This window comes from Macaca thibetana, chromosome 9 (genome assembly GCF_024542745.1).
Source record: "Macaca thibetana thibetana isolate TM-01 chromosome 9, ASM2454274v1, whole genome shotgun sequence".
NCBI lineage: Eukaryota > Metazoa > Chordata > Mammalia > Primates > Cercopithecidae > Macaca > Macaca thibetana.
Window position 1 is genome coordinate 83,442,200 of NC_065586.1, and position 15,149 is coordinate 83,457,348.

The 15,149-nt window shown below is 36.1% G+C and overlaps 1 protein-coding gene and 1 pseudogene across 5 annotated transcripts in view; both read left to right on the plus strand.

The window, feature by feature from the left end:
* Positions 1-15,149, plus strand: part of MINPP1 (multiple inositol-polyphosphate phosphatase 1) — a 46,038-nt gene that overhangs the window by 9,459 nt on the left and 21,430 nt on the right. For all 4 annotated transcript variants that reach the window (XM_050805570.1, XM_050805569.1, XM_050805566.1 and 1 more), the window contains exon 4: positions 5,537-5,670. In XM_050805570.1, the coding sequence (XP_050661527.1) occupies positions 5,537-5,670 (134 nt within the window). The remainder of the gene's footprint in view (positions 1-5,536; positions 5,671-15,149) is intronic.
* On the plus strand, positions 5,730-10,078 carry LOC126963342 (cell growth regulator with RING finger domain protein 1-like; annotated as a pseudogene). The gene is made up of 2 exons (XR_007729036.1): positions 5,730-8,795; positions 8,935-10,078. The product of XR_007729036.1 is annotated as a cell growth regulator with RING finger domain protein 1-like (transcript).

A 15,149-nucleotide genomic window follows, 5' to 3' on the forward strand; every position in this document is an offset into this window, starting at 1 on the left:
TACAGTCAACTTTCAAATTTTCACATCCTAAGTCTTTTATAGCTGTTTTTTGTTTGTTTTGTTTTGTTTTGTAAGATTCAGGATCTGATAAGGGATCATTCATCGCATTTGGTTGCATTTCTTTTAGTCTCATTTAACCTGAAAGAGTGCTCCAGCCTTCCTTTTGCCCTTCGTACATTGGTGTTTTGGAGGAGTCTAGGCCAGGTTTTTTGCAGAATGCTTTTGGATGTGTCTGATATTTTTTACTTAGGATTAGATTCAGATTAAACATTTTTGACAAGAGCCCTACATAAGTGATATATCCTTCTCAGTGCATCATGTCAGAAGGACTGATGTCCATTTGTCACATCATTGATTATTATTATTATTATTATTTTTGAGACAGTGTCTCTCTCTGTTGCCCAGGCTGGAGTGCAGTGACACAATCTTGGCTCACTGAAGCCTCCGCTCCCCAGATTCAAGTGATTCTTGACCATTTGATCATTTGATTACAATGGTGTCTGCCTGATATCTTTATTGTAGAGGTACCTTTTTTCTTGTAAATAAAGAACTTCTTGACCGGGCGTGGTGGCTCATGCCTGTAATCCCAGCACTTTGGGTATTTTCTATTATTTTCTTCTTCAGTGATTTGATAGAAAATAATTTATCCCTGCTTTGGACTTTCACTGTGAAATAGGTTTATATACTGAAGTATTTACAGGTGAAATAAAATGATACCTGGGATTTGCTTCAAAATAATTCAGTGGTAGTGGTAGGAGCAAAGCTGAGATGGAATGCTGATTATTGTTGAAACTGGATGAGTACACAGAGGTTCTTTATACTACTGTCTTATATTTTTTATGTGTTTAAAGTTCTTTAAGATTTTTTTTTCTTTTTTTTTTTTTTTTTTTGAGGCAGAGTCTCCCTCTGTCACCCAGGCTGGAGTGCAGTGGACCGATCTCAGCTCACTGCAACCTCTGCCTATTGTGTTCAAGCAATTCTCCTGCCTCAGCTTCCCAAGTAGCTGGGATTACAGGCGTGTGCCTTCACGCCCAACTAATGTTTGTATTTTTAGTAGAGACGGGATTTCACCATGTTGGCCAGGCTGGTCTTGAACTCCTGACCTCAAGTAATCTTCCTGCCTCACCCTCTGAAAGTGCTGGGATTACAGGTGTGAGCCACTGCGCCTGGCCAAGAATGTTTTTTACAATTAAAAATGAATAGACATTTATGAAATTCTGAGATAATTAGATATCCTAGACCTTGAGTATCTTCAGCAAGCATTTTTTGAGTTTCTGTTCTGTGACAAGCACTTGCTTGGAACTGAAGACACTAACATTAGATAGATACTGTCCTCAAAGAATGCTGCAAGGAATGAAAGACATGTAACTAAACCATTGCAAGATAATAGAATGTTTATACAGTAATAGAAACATACGCAGATGCTCCTTGACTTATTGTGGGGTTGCATCCAGATAGACCCATGGCAGGTTGAATATCTTAAGTTGGAAGTGCATTTCTGATTTACAGTGCCTTTATCCAGACATAGCCTCGTTGTAAGTCAAGGAGCGCACTGAATGTGTATTGCTTTTGAACCATTGTAAAGTTGAAAAATTGTAAGTCAAACCATCATATGTTGGGGACTACCCGTAAAAGGTGTAGTGATGCACAAAGGAGAAAATTAATTTGTAGGATAGCCTTTTTGCAATTTGTGTCTTTAATAAGTATGTCTAGATTTTCTCTCTCTTGGGATTAGTTTTGGTATTTAATGTACCTATAAAAGTCAGTCATTCATGTTATCCATTATTTGCTGAATTAAGCCAATATATCTTTTGATTTTAAAAAGTGTTTTCCTTCTCTGAAATTATTTCCCCATAATTACTTGTGTATTTTTGCTTTCAATTTTTTCTTTATTACAGTAGTTTATTGTTTACTAATTTATTTTTTCCCCAAGAAACAGTTTAGCTTTATCTGTTTTTGAACTTTATATTATGGAATTACTCTGTGTATGTTTTTTTCTTTTGGTGTCTAGCTCTTGTTCAACATTAAGTTTTTAAGATTTATTTGGGAGCTAAATGGTGAGAACGCATGGACAGATAGAGGGGAACAATATACACTGGGGCCTTTCAGAGGGCAGAGGATGGGAGGAGGGAGAGGATCAGGAAAAATAACTAATGGGCACTAGGATTAATACCTGGGTAATGAAATAATCCATACGACATACCCCCATGACACAAGTTTAAAAAAAAAAAAAAAGCTTCCCATTTATAGATTGCTACTTAGAAGGCAGGAATTTGAACTGGGAGGAATTTAAAATGATCTTGACCTGTTGTGTTATGAAAAGGTTCACAAATTTCAGGAAAATGTACCTCTTCTCAAATGGATTGTGAATTATGAGGTCACAGACATTTCTCAGGATTCTGTAAAACATATACTTGTAGCAGAGTATTAGAGGAGATTGAAGCAAAGGGGCATGAGGTAACTTCTTGGGGGTGATTAAGTCATTGTATTAACACGGCGGGGGTGGGTTATACACGTGTTTAGATTTGTCAAAAATCAACCTGTATATTTAAATCACGTGTATGTAAATTACAATTTAATAAAGTTTTTAAGTTGAAAAATATGAGATTGCATATAGCTACAGTTTTTAATTTTCATTACTATATAGTATTCCATTATATGAATATTTTACCGTTAATTCATTATCTTTTTGGTAGACATTGTTTTTAGTTTGGGGCTGTTATGAACCTTGTTGCTATGAATATTATGTATATGTTTGTTGGGGTACAGGTATACCTGTTTCTGAAGGTGTATGTCTGTGGTAGAATTGTCGATTCTCGTGTTTCAGCCTCCTGAGTAGCTGGGACCACAGGCACCCGCCACCACACCTGGCTAATTTTTGTATTTTTAGTATAGAAGGGGTTTTGCCACGTTGGCCAGGCTGGTCTCTAACTCCTTACCTCAAGGGATCCACTTGCCTTGGCCTCCCAAAGTGCTGGGATTACAGGTGTGAGCCACCGCACTGGGCCTTTTTTTTTTTTTTTTTTTTTTTTATATAAAGTTTTAATAGTAAGCACGTGAGAGTTTTAAAAATCTCAGTTGCCTCCTTTTTATTTCTAATAGTAGATTTTATTTCTTGAATAGATTGAACAGACTTTTATCTAATTCCTTTTAATTCCTTTTTAAATTTCTTAAGTGTTTATGTCTCTTTGCTAACTTCTTGATTTAATTGCCTTTGGGTAAGGACAGACTCTCCAAAGCTGTGTTTTTCCTCCGCTCTCACACCACCACCACAATCATCAACACAGAAGACTTCTGTGACCAAATGTGTGGGAGCCTTTCCCCTGCACACCAAGCAGGAGACACCAGCTGGGTGTCCTCCAGTTCGGTTCTGACACTGTCTACCTGGAGGTAGTGTTAGATCCCACAGGTTGAGGGCTCAGTCCCCAGGTGCCCCATTGGTACTCTTCTGCTCAACTGGCTTCAAGTTGGCGTTCCCATGACCTCTTCTTTGGGTTCAGTTAATATGCTGTAGCAGCTCACAGAACTCAAGGAAACATGTTTGCTGATTTATTATAAAGGATGTTACAAAGGATACGGATGAAGAGATGAGTAGGGCGAGTTGTGGGGGAAGGGGCGTGGAGCTTCCATGTCCTCCCTGGGCATGCCACCCTCCAGGAAGTTCCACATGTTCAGCTTTCTGTAAGCTCTCCAAATCCAGTCCTCTTGGGTTTTTATGGAAGTATTCCTTCCCCCCAGGATATGAGGCAGGACCCTTTCAGGGCAGGATCTTAAGACCCCCAGAAAGGCAGAAAGATGAGAGTTCTGCCTCTGCACTGTGGAAAGGGAGGCAGGAGAGAGATTCTGTTTCCTGAGGCCTGCCCCTGAGGCCTCACACACCCAGTATTATACCAAAAGACTTCAACAAGGGATATGGGAGTTACAAACCAGAAAGTGTGGACGAAAGCCAATATATACATATCATAACACCACAGGTCAGCCCCTGGTTTTCAAAGAGGGATACCTTACATCAAAAGAGTATACACAGTCATTAATAATTAGTCCAGTCCATCATCTTATATGAATGTCTTCCAGGGCGAGGCCACTAAGGTTTGCCAGCTTCCTTTCAATCCGGTCAGGTTCCAAAACCAGGAGTGGTTTTGGCAAATATATAGCTTCACCATCTCATGCATCTGTCAGTTGAGCTAAGAGACAGTGTCACCTTTTGCTCGGAGCCTCGTTCAAGGCGTTCATGTAATATTTCATTTCCTTTATAACCCACTTATTCATCGTTTTACCCTCAGCTATTCTCCTTTTCTTCATTAATAAATATCTACACTTCTGCCTTTGGAAGGGACACAAGTTGCCATTGTGCTATGCTAGTCTAGATTGCAGGCAGCAATGATAGTGTAGCAAGCAGCTCCTCCTCACCCCTTTAATGTATTTTTTATTTTGTTTTTACATATGGCACTGACCCACCCCTGCTCTTAAAACTTACTATGACTTGAACTTTGTTTCTCTAGGAGCTCTTTTGGGAAGAAAGGTTCATGACTATTGAACCTCTTTTGGGTTACATATTTTAGTCCTCTAGTTGTGGTTTTAGCTACAGGTTTTAGTTCTAGATAGAGGTTTTAGTTCTCCACTTCTACATGAGCAAATGATCAAATGATACATAAGTGCAAAATTTAACCCTCAGATAAAGGCTACTTAATTACCAGCTCTCCATTCCAGACCTTGCAGCAGAGATTAATCACTGTAATCAGTGATAGGTAAGTTTCAAACTTCTCTATACTTGTATAATATGTATCATTCTTAGAAATATAAAGGGTATAATGTATATGTGTGTGTGGGGGGTAATAAATGGTATTATAGGGTATGTATTATTTTTAACGGACTCTTATTCAACATTGTGTCTTGGAGCTCTTCCATGTCAGTACATGGAGATCTATAATACAGAACTTTTTGATAACTGCAAAGTATTCTGTAGTATGTGTATACCATAGTTTATTTAACCATCTACCGACTGTTGGAATTTAGTTGTTTTTGGGGATTTTTTGGCATCTATAAGCAGTGCTACTGTAAGTCATTCTTGTATATTCTCGCTGGTGTTCCTCTGTGAATATCACTTTATAAGAAATGGAATTAAATGGGTCATAGAGTATGTGTGTTTTCATGGATTTTGCCAGTTTGCCCTCTTGAATGTCTATACCAATATACATTCCTCCCAACATACCCATTTCCCCGTATCCTTGGTACACTTTTATTATTATTTTTTTCACCAATGATACGTGAACCAAAGTAACTCATTTTCTATTTGACTTCTGCCTTCTCAAAATTCTTAAACATTTCTCATCCACTGTTGTTATCTTCTGTGTTTTAATGAATATTCTTCTTTATTCTTTCTTCTAAATGTATCCTTGACATATGACATAAATACTATATTTTGTGCAGAATGGTAATTAAACACTGTAACTATTTCTTAGAGAATCATTATTAAATCAGGGAATCTGTTATGTTTTTGAAAATGTATTAGAAATGATTTTTGAATTTGTTTTAGGTATTAGAGTATTTAAATGATCTGAAACAATATTGGAAAAGAGGATATGGGTATACTATTAACAGTCGATCCAGCTGCACCTTGTTTCAGGATATCTTTCAGCATTTGGACAAAGCAGTTGAACAGAAACAAAGGTAAGAACTTTCTAAAAACTTTGAAGTACATTTTGAGTTTACTATTAAACTTCTGGAAAATTTTTTATAATGAGTAATTTTAAAAAATAGTTTTTGCTTGTGTTTTAAAAAATATTTTTTAATGTAATGTGATACAAAAGAATTAGATAACGTGTAAGTTATAAAACATATGAAACCTTCCACTCTGCCCAAGAACTACAATATTAATAATAACTTGGATTTGTTTACTTATGTGTTCCTCAACTGTTCCGTTTTCCTGCCTCCTCTTGCTCTTCCTTTCTCCAGAAACTACTGTTTGGAATTTTGTATTTGTCATTCCTTCGCCTCTTTAAAATGGTTTATATTATTAATGTATTGCTGCCCAAATAATATATTTAGTTTTTCTTGGAATCATACTGCTTATTGTCTTTTGGACATTGCTTTGTTTCCCCCTCTCAACTTTATGTTTTTAATATTCAACATATTATTGCATATAGCTGTAGTTCATTTTCACTATAATACAATATTCAATAATGTGAATACACCATAATTTATGCCATGTACTCTTGTCGGTGGGCATTTAGATAGTTCCTATCTTTAGCTATTATAAATAGTGTAATTGTGAACTCTATGTGGCTCCTGCTATGAATGTGCGAAATGTTTTTAGTTTGAAAGAGAAAACTTTTGTTAATATTTATAATCAATTAAAAATAATTTTTCAAGACTTTAACCATTGATAGAACCTCAATTCCATTTTATTTGTCAGATTTGCTTCAGTGAAGGCTTATACACTTAAAATTGGAGACAAAAATCATGCTCTAAAAATTGAGATAGAAAAAAACTAGAGATGGTGTGTTTCATTGTGTTTCCAGTACTACATTTTATTTACAAAAATATGTTTTGTTTGTGGATATGACTCTAGTTTGTGGAAATTTCTTGAGTTTGTTGGGAGTTCAGGAAGAAAAACCAAATTGAGTATTTAGTTTCTGCTACCAAAAAGTTGTGTGGCGATTTCATTCAAGGCAAGTACCTTTGAAATAGGAGTTAACTTTTTTCCTGCTCAATTTTATGAATGGTTTATAACCCTTAGACTTTATGAGATAATATCTCTTTATTATTTGTTCATTGCTTGTCTTGCTTTTGGATATGAGGTATGATAAACTTAAAACTGTGTTTGGAAGATTTTAAATAATGTTTGCTATTTTATTTTATCTTCAATTTAGCGCTTTAAGAAGTTTATCATTGGTGTTTTAAAATAAGTATTTCTGTATACTGAAAACTACAAAACATTTCAGAAAAATGACCCAAATAAAGGAAATATATATAATTTTTATGGATTGGAAAACCCAAATTAGTAACCTGTAGATTCTCTATCAAAAATCTCAGTACTTTTTTTAATAGAAATTGAGAAACTAATTCTAAAATATATGCAGAAATTTAAAGGACCTAGAAGAGCTAAAATAATTTTGCGAAGGAACATAGGGACTTAAAGCACCAGACTTCAGAACTTATATAAAGCTATATTAATAGTCAAATATTAATAGATCAATAGGACAAAATAGAACCAAGAAATAAACTCAGATATATATGGTAAATTGATTTTTGACAAAGATGCCAAGCTAATACATTGGGGAAAAGGGTAGTATTTTCAACAAATGGTACTGAAACAATTGGATATACATCTTGTCAAAAAATGGCACCTAGACCCTTCACACTGTACACAAAAACAGATTATTTAAAGTAATATATAAAACTGTAAAATTTCTTAAAGAAAATACAGGGGCAATGACCTAAATATAAGAACTAAAACTATAAATCTCTCAGGAAAACCTAGGGGTAAATCTTCATGACCTTGGATTAGGCAAGAATTTCTTAGATGTAACACCAAAAGTGTGATCTGCTAACAGAAGTTCATAAAATGGTCTGGGCGTGGTGCCTCACGCCTGTAATCGGCCTTTGGAAGGCTGAGGCTGGGCCGGCAGATCACCTGAGGCCAGGAGATCGAGACCAGCCTAGCCAACGTGGCGAAACCCCGTCTCTACAAAATATATAAAAATTAGCCAGGCATGGTGTTGCATGCCTGTAGTCCCAGCTACTCTGGAGGCTGAGGCAGGAGAATCGCTTGAACCCTGGAGGCGGAGGTTACAGTGAGCCAAGATCGCACCACTGCACTCCAGCCTGGGTAACAGAGCAAAACTCAAAAAAAAAAAAAAAAAAAAAAAAAGTTGATTAAAATGAACGTCAGAATTTAAAACCTTTTACTTCAAAAGACACTATTCAGAAAATGAGAAGACCAAGCCAAATATTTGAAGAAAGTGTTTGCAAAACATACATGATTAAGGATTGAATTCAGAATATGCAGACAATTACAACTTATACCAAAACAACCAGTTTTTAGAAGGGCAGAAGATTTGAACAGATTTCACTAAAGAACATGTATGGATGGCAAACAAGCACATGAAGGGTTGTTCACTGTCGTTAGATATTGAAGCCACAGTGAAATACCACTAATGAATCCTCTAAATTAGCTAAAATAAAAAAGAGATTGTCTTAAGTGTTGGTGAGATGTGAAGTAACTAGAAACCTCATACATTGCTGCTAGGAATATAAAATTGTATAGCCCCTTGGGAAAAGTTTTGCAGTTTCTTAAAAAGTCAAACATGTCGGGCTGGGCTGGGCTGGGCTACGCGGCTTGAGCCTGGCTCTATCCAGAGCGAGACCCTGATGGCTGCGGTGTTTCTGGTAATGCTTTATGAATACTCGCCGCTTTTCTACATTGCGGTGGTCTTCACCTGCTTCGTCGTGACCACCGGTCTAGTATTGGGATGGTTTGGTTGGGATGTTCCAGTAATTCTGAGAAATTCAGAAGAGACCCAGGTCAGCACAAGAGTTTTCAAAAAGCAAATGAGACAAGTCAAGAATCCTTTTGGCTTAGAGATCACTAATCCATCTTCAGCTTCAGTTACAACTGGCATAACCTTGACAACAGATTGCCTTGAAAATAGTCTCCTTACATGCTACTGGGGGTGCAGTGTTCAAAAATTATATGACGCTCTGCAGAAGCATGTTTATTGCTTCAGAATAAGCACTCCCCAAGCATTAGAAGATGCTTTGTATAGTGAATATCTCTATCAGGAACAGTATTTGTATCCTGTTATCTGATATACCCATTAGCACTGAAAATTAGACTTCTTATGGATAAAGTGTTGCTAACTTATTGATCATTTTTGGTATATTTTTGTTCTTATGGTTGTAGTGGCAATTTACCTTTACATTTTCAAAAAGTATTTAAAAAGATAGCAAAGAAGAAATATATTGCCCGTTACCAAGAGATAATAAAATTGAAGATTTTGGCACAGTGCCCACATCTCGCTATCCATTGGTAGCGCTATTGACCTTAGCTGATGAGGATGACCGGGAAATTTATGATATTATTTCCGTGGTGTCAGTGATTCATATTCCTGATAGGACTTATAAGCTATCCTGCAGAATATTGTATCAATATTTACTCTTGGCTCAAGGTCAATTTCATGATCTTAAGCAACTTTTCATGTCTGCAAATAATAATTTCACTCCCTCCAACTGTTCCTCTTCAGAAGAAAAAAACACAGGCAGAAGTTTGTTGGAAAAGGTGAGACTCTCTAAAAGTGAAGTTGAGCCATCGGAGAACAGCAAGGACTGTGTTGTTTGCCAGAATGGGACTGTGAACTGGGTGCTCTTACCATGCAGACACACCTGCCTGTGTGATGGCTGCATGAAGTATTTTCAGCAGTGCCCAATATGCAGGCAGTTTGTTCAGGAATCTTTTGCACTTTGCAGTCAAAAAGAGCAAGATAAAGACAAACTGAAGACTCTTTGAAGACATTGTAACACTGAAAATTACACTTTCTACTAAAGATGCAGAAATTGATGATCTTGGAATTCATTATAACATGGAATCTACAGTATTGGCCATCAATGAAAATTATATTTTAACTTCATATTTGTATGGTACATGGATGATAAAAATTAATTATTCCTTTCTGCTTAGTGAGTGAATACTGAAATCCATCTGTGTTGATACATAAAAATTCATTCAACTCTTGAAAAGAATCTAAGAGTTTGGCCTTTTATTAGCTAGATTTCCTCTCACGTTAATTAGAAAAATCATTCTGAAAGGCAATCCATTGAAAATTTGAGGAAGTTAAAGCCTTAAGATCACTAAATGTTTTACCTTTGATGTAATCTGGAGAGCAATTAAGAAAAAACTTAATTCTGCTTAAAGTAATTGTGTGTTCCCTAGTTTATACAAAGGAGTTGGAATGAGCTTCTTTAAATCTTTTCCTGAAATACCAGTTTTTATAAATATCCATCTGTTTGGTTTCTAATCTCCCTTATAGTTACATAAATACAGGTCATAGTTTTTAAATACTCGTTCTTAAATCATAAATACAAGATATATATATATATAAAAAGTCAAACATGTATCTATATGACTAAGCAAATTTATTCCTAAGTATCTACCAAATAGAAATGAATGTATGTGTCTATACATAGACTCATGTCAATGGTTACAGCAGTGTTATTCGTGATAGCTAAAAACATGATAGCTATAAACAGCTCAAGTGCCCATCAACTGATAGATGGATAAACACGTGGTACATACATATGATGGAATACCACTCAACAATTAAAAAAGAATGAACTACTGATAGTCAGCCAAATGGATGACTTCAGAAACATGCCAAATGAGAGAGGCCAGATACATAAGACTATATATTGAATGATTCTGTTGGTTTCAAATTTCTAAAAAGCACAAAACTTTGAAGACAAAAGCAAATCGTTGGTGGCCTGGGTCTGGAGGTAGGAGCAGAGATGGGCACAGGGAACCTTTTAAATTAAAAAACAAAAATTTTTTTGAGACGGGGTGTTGCTGTGTTGCCAGGCTAGTTTCAAACTTCTGGGATCAAGCAGTCCTCTCCCTTTGGTCTCCCAAAGTGTTGGGATTACAGGCATGAGCCGCTGCACCCAGCTGAGCACAGAGAACTTTTTAGGTGGTCCAAGTTTTCCCAAACTGGATTACGCACACAGCTGTATACATTTGTTAAGATATCTCACTCTCTAATTAAAATAGGTAGTTATGCTTCAGTAAAACTTAATCTGAGTATTTAACAAAAGTATTTAAAAAATGGAATGAAATAATTTTTTGATAAAAGTGGAAAAAATTTTTTTAAAGAAGACTCCATTTTTCTGAATTAGTAAATTTTTTTTTTTACAAGGCAACACCAAAATGCTTATGACATAATTACTGAAAAGGTTTTAAAATTATTAGATCACTTCACTGAGTTGATGTGCAATATATTAGAAAATAATTGAATTTTTTAAATTAAGGATTTTACAGTGTCATAGGGTCATTATTTTTTAAAACAGTTTGAGAAATAATTCATATGCAGGCATGTCTCAAAGATACTGCAAGTTCAATTCCAGACCACTGCAAAAAAGTGAATATCACAATGAAGGGGGTCACACAATTTTTTTGGTTTCCTGGTACATATAAAAGTTATGTTTATACTATAATAAGCATGCAACAGCATTTTGTCTTAAAAAACAGTACATACATACCTTAATTTAAAAATGCTTTATTACTAGGAAATGCTAATGATCATCTGAGCCTTCAGAGAGTTGTAATCTTTTTGCGGGTAAAGGGTCTTGCCTCAGGTGTTGATGGCTGCTGACTGATGAGAGTGGTGGTTGCTGAAGGCTGGGGTGGCTGTGGCAATTTATTATAAAAGAAAGTATCAATGAGGTTTGCTGCATCAGTTGACTCTTTCATGCATTCGTTAGTAGCATTTTACCCACAGTAGAACATATTTCAGAATTGGGGTCAGTCCTCTCAAAGCCTGTCAGTGCTTTGTCAACTTTCTCAATCCTTTGTTGTCATTTCAACAATATTCATAATATCTACACCACGGGTAGATTTCATCTCAAGAAACCACTTTGTTCATCCCTAAGAAGCAACTCCTCATGTATTTTTATCATAATATTGCAGTAATTCAGTCATGTCTTTGGGCACCATTTGTAATTTTCTTGCTATTTCCACCACATCTACAGCTACTTCCTATCATCCATGAGGGTTGGAATCAGCGTCTTCCAAACTCCTGTTAATGTTGATGTTTTGACCTCCTCCCATGAATTACAAATATTCTTAATGGCATCTAGAGTGGTGAAACCTTTCTGGGAGGTTTCCAGTTTACATTCCCCAGATCCATTAAAGGAATCACTGTCTGTGACAGCTATAGCCTTATGACATAATTATTTCTTAAATAAATAATATTTCTCTTTTATACGAAATTTACTTCTTAAATATTTCTCAAATTTATTTCTTAATAATAAATTTCTTAAAATTTATTTCTTAAATGAAGTAAAAATTACTACTTGATCTATGGGATGCAGAATAGATTTTGTGTTAGCAGACAGAACAACATTAATTTCCTTGTACATCTCCATCAGAGCTCTTGAATGACCAAGTGTATTGTCAATGAGCAGTAATATTTTGAAAGGACTCTTTCTTTCTGAGCAGGCGGTCTCAGTAGGCTTCAAACAGCCAGTAAACCATGCTATGTAAAAACAGATGTGCTGTCATCCAGGCTTTGTTTTTCCAATTATAGAGCACAGGCAGAGTAGAGTTAGTGTAATTCTTATGGGCCCTAGAATTTTTGGAATGACCAGTGAGCATTGGCTTCAACTTAAAGTCAGGAGCTGCGTTATCCCCTAACAAGAGAATCATCGTATGCTTTGAGGCGAGACATTGATGTTCTAGATGGTGTCTTCTTCCGAAAGAAGGCTGTTTTGTCTACATTGAAAATCTGCTTAGTATAGTGACCTTCGATGATCTTAGCTAGATCTTCTGGATCACTTGCAGTTTCTACATCAGGACTTGCTGCTTCACCTTATATTTTTGTGTTATGAAGATAACTTTTTTCCTTAAACCTCATGAGTCACCCTCTGCCAGCTTCTAACTTTTCTTTTGCATCTTTGTCACCTCTTAGCTTTTACAGAATTGAGGAGAGTTAGGGCCTTGCTCTGGATTAGGCTTTGGCTAAGGGGAATGTTGCAGCTGTGTGGATCTTCTACCAGACTACTGAAACTTTCTTCCTATCAGCAATAACATTCTTCCACTGTCTTATCCATGTGTTCACTGGAGTAGCACTTTTAATTTCCTCCAAGAACGTTTGCTTTGCATTCACAACTTGGCTAACTGACCCAAGAGACCTAGCTTTTGGCCTATTTCAGCTTAGGACATGCCTTCCTCACTAAGCTTAATCATATCTAGCTTTTGAGTTAAAGTGAGAGATGTGTGAGTCTTGCTTTATTTGAACCCTTAGACGCCATTGTAGGATTATTAATTGGCCTAATTTCAGTATTGTATCTCCGAGAATAGGGAAGCTAGAGGAGAGGGAGGAGGATGGAGAATGGCTGGTCGGTGGAGCGGTCAGAACATACAGAACATTTATCAGTTAAATTTACCATCTTGTATGGGTGGGGTTCATGGCACCCCAAAACAACTATAAAAGTAACACCAAAGATCACTGATCACAGATCACCATAACAGATATTATAATAATAGTAATAATAATAAAAAACTTTGAAATATTGTGGTAATTACTAAAATGTGATACATTACTAAAATGTGATACACAAAGTGAGCACATGCTGTTGGAAAAATTACACGGATGGCCTTACTTTACTCAGGATTGCCACAAACCTTCCATTTGTGGCAAAATGCAGAATCTACGAAGCACAATAAATCAAAGCACAACAAGATGAGGTGATGCCTGGATCATATACAGTTTACCTACTTAAAGTGCACAATTCAGTGTTTTAGTATATTCACAGAGTTGCACAACCATCACTACTGCAACTTCAGAACATTTTCATCACCTCAAAAAGAAATTCTATATGCTGCGCCTTAGAAGTCACTCTCCATTCACCCTCACTCCGCCATCCCCTGCAACCACTAATATATTTTCTGTCTGTATGGATTGGTGTATTCTGGACATTTCATATAAATGGAATGGTACAATATGTGGTTCTTTGTGACAGGCTTTTTTGATTTAGCATCATGTTTTTAAGGTTCTTCCATGTTGTACATGTAGCAGTAGCATGTATCATTCTTTTTCATGGCTGAATAATATTCCTTTATATGACTATACCATGTTTTTGTTCATCTTGCTTTTTAAAAAAAATTTGCTTATCTCACCTACAAATAAATTACAGAGGGAAAAATGCAACTAATTGAGCACTCCATTTCTGTTAGCTAGTAGCTGATGGTATTTTAATAAACTGAGAAGATAATGAGGCGAATTTTCATGCATGGCTTGTGGCAGTAGGTGCAGTTCTGTGGTGTAGAGGCAATATGATGTAGTAGGCAGATGCTTGGATTTGTTTTGACTCCTGGTCCAGCTTTATGGATGCTGCAGATTCCTCACTTTGGAAAAGAGGAATGAAGAATGATGCCTAGCCTTCATTTGAAATTCGAAATGCTCCAAAATCCAAAACTTTCTGAGTGCAGACATGATGTGGCAAGTTGAAAATTCCACATCTGACCTCATGTGATGGGTTGTAGTTGAAATTTTGTTTCATGCACAAAATTCTTTAAAATGTGTATAAAATAACCTTCATGCTATGTGTGAAAGGTGTATATGGAACATAAATGAATTTCATGTTTAGACTTGGGTCCCATCCTCAAGATTATATATATGTAAATATTTCAAAATCTGAGAAAATTTGAAATCCAAAAGATTTATGGTCCTGAACATTTTGGGTAAGGAATACTCAACCTGTACCTCACCTGACTCATAGAATTGTGATAAGTGAGATAATATTTATTAAAGCACTTAATATAATATGATATGCTGACATGGTATTAGTATTATATGTGATAGTTCTCCGGCCCAAACATGTCCTTAGTGTCTTTTTCAGATATTCACACACCCTTCCCCTCCACCACCCCCAAACCCCTTGGCAATTGTTCAAATAATGAAAATGAGTACTTTGTGAGACTTATTCTTTTCAAACTTTATGGCCTCATTTATTAAACTACATTGCAAGATGGAAAACATTTTTACTTCTTTTGAATGAGTGTGCCTTTTCTTGTGGATTGAAAAGAATATTCATTCAACAAAGCAACTACTATGTTTGTATGTCAGGCAGTAATGAGTGAGGCAAAGTCATTGCACTGTGTCTTTTACAGTCTAGAGAAAATAAAAGTGTAAGATTGTGAAACAATGTGAGAAGTTGAAAGAGGGAGTTTGACCCTTTAAGACAGGAAATCGTTTTGACCACTGCCTCTTGTAACTGAAGAAGGAATCAACAAACATTGTTCAGCAGCGAGTGATGATGAAGAAACTGGCAGATGGTTTCCTGGGACTGGGTATCTCTGTACTAAAAGACTGATGAGGGTTTTAAAAGATACTTATTTTGCTGAATTAAAATTAAATCTTAAAATAGGAAAGGAGAAG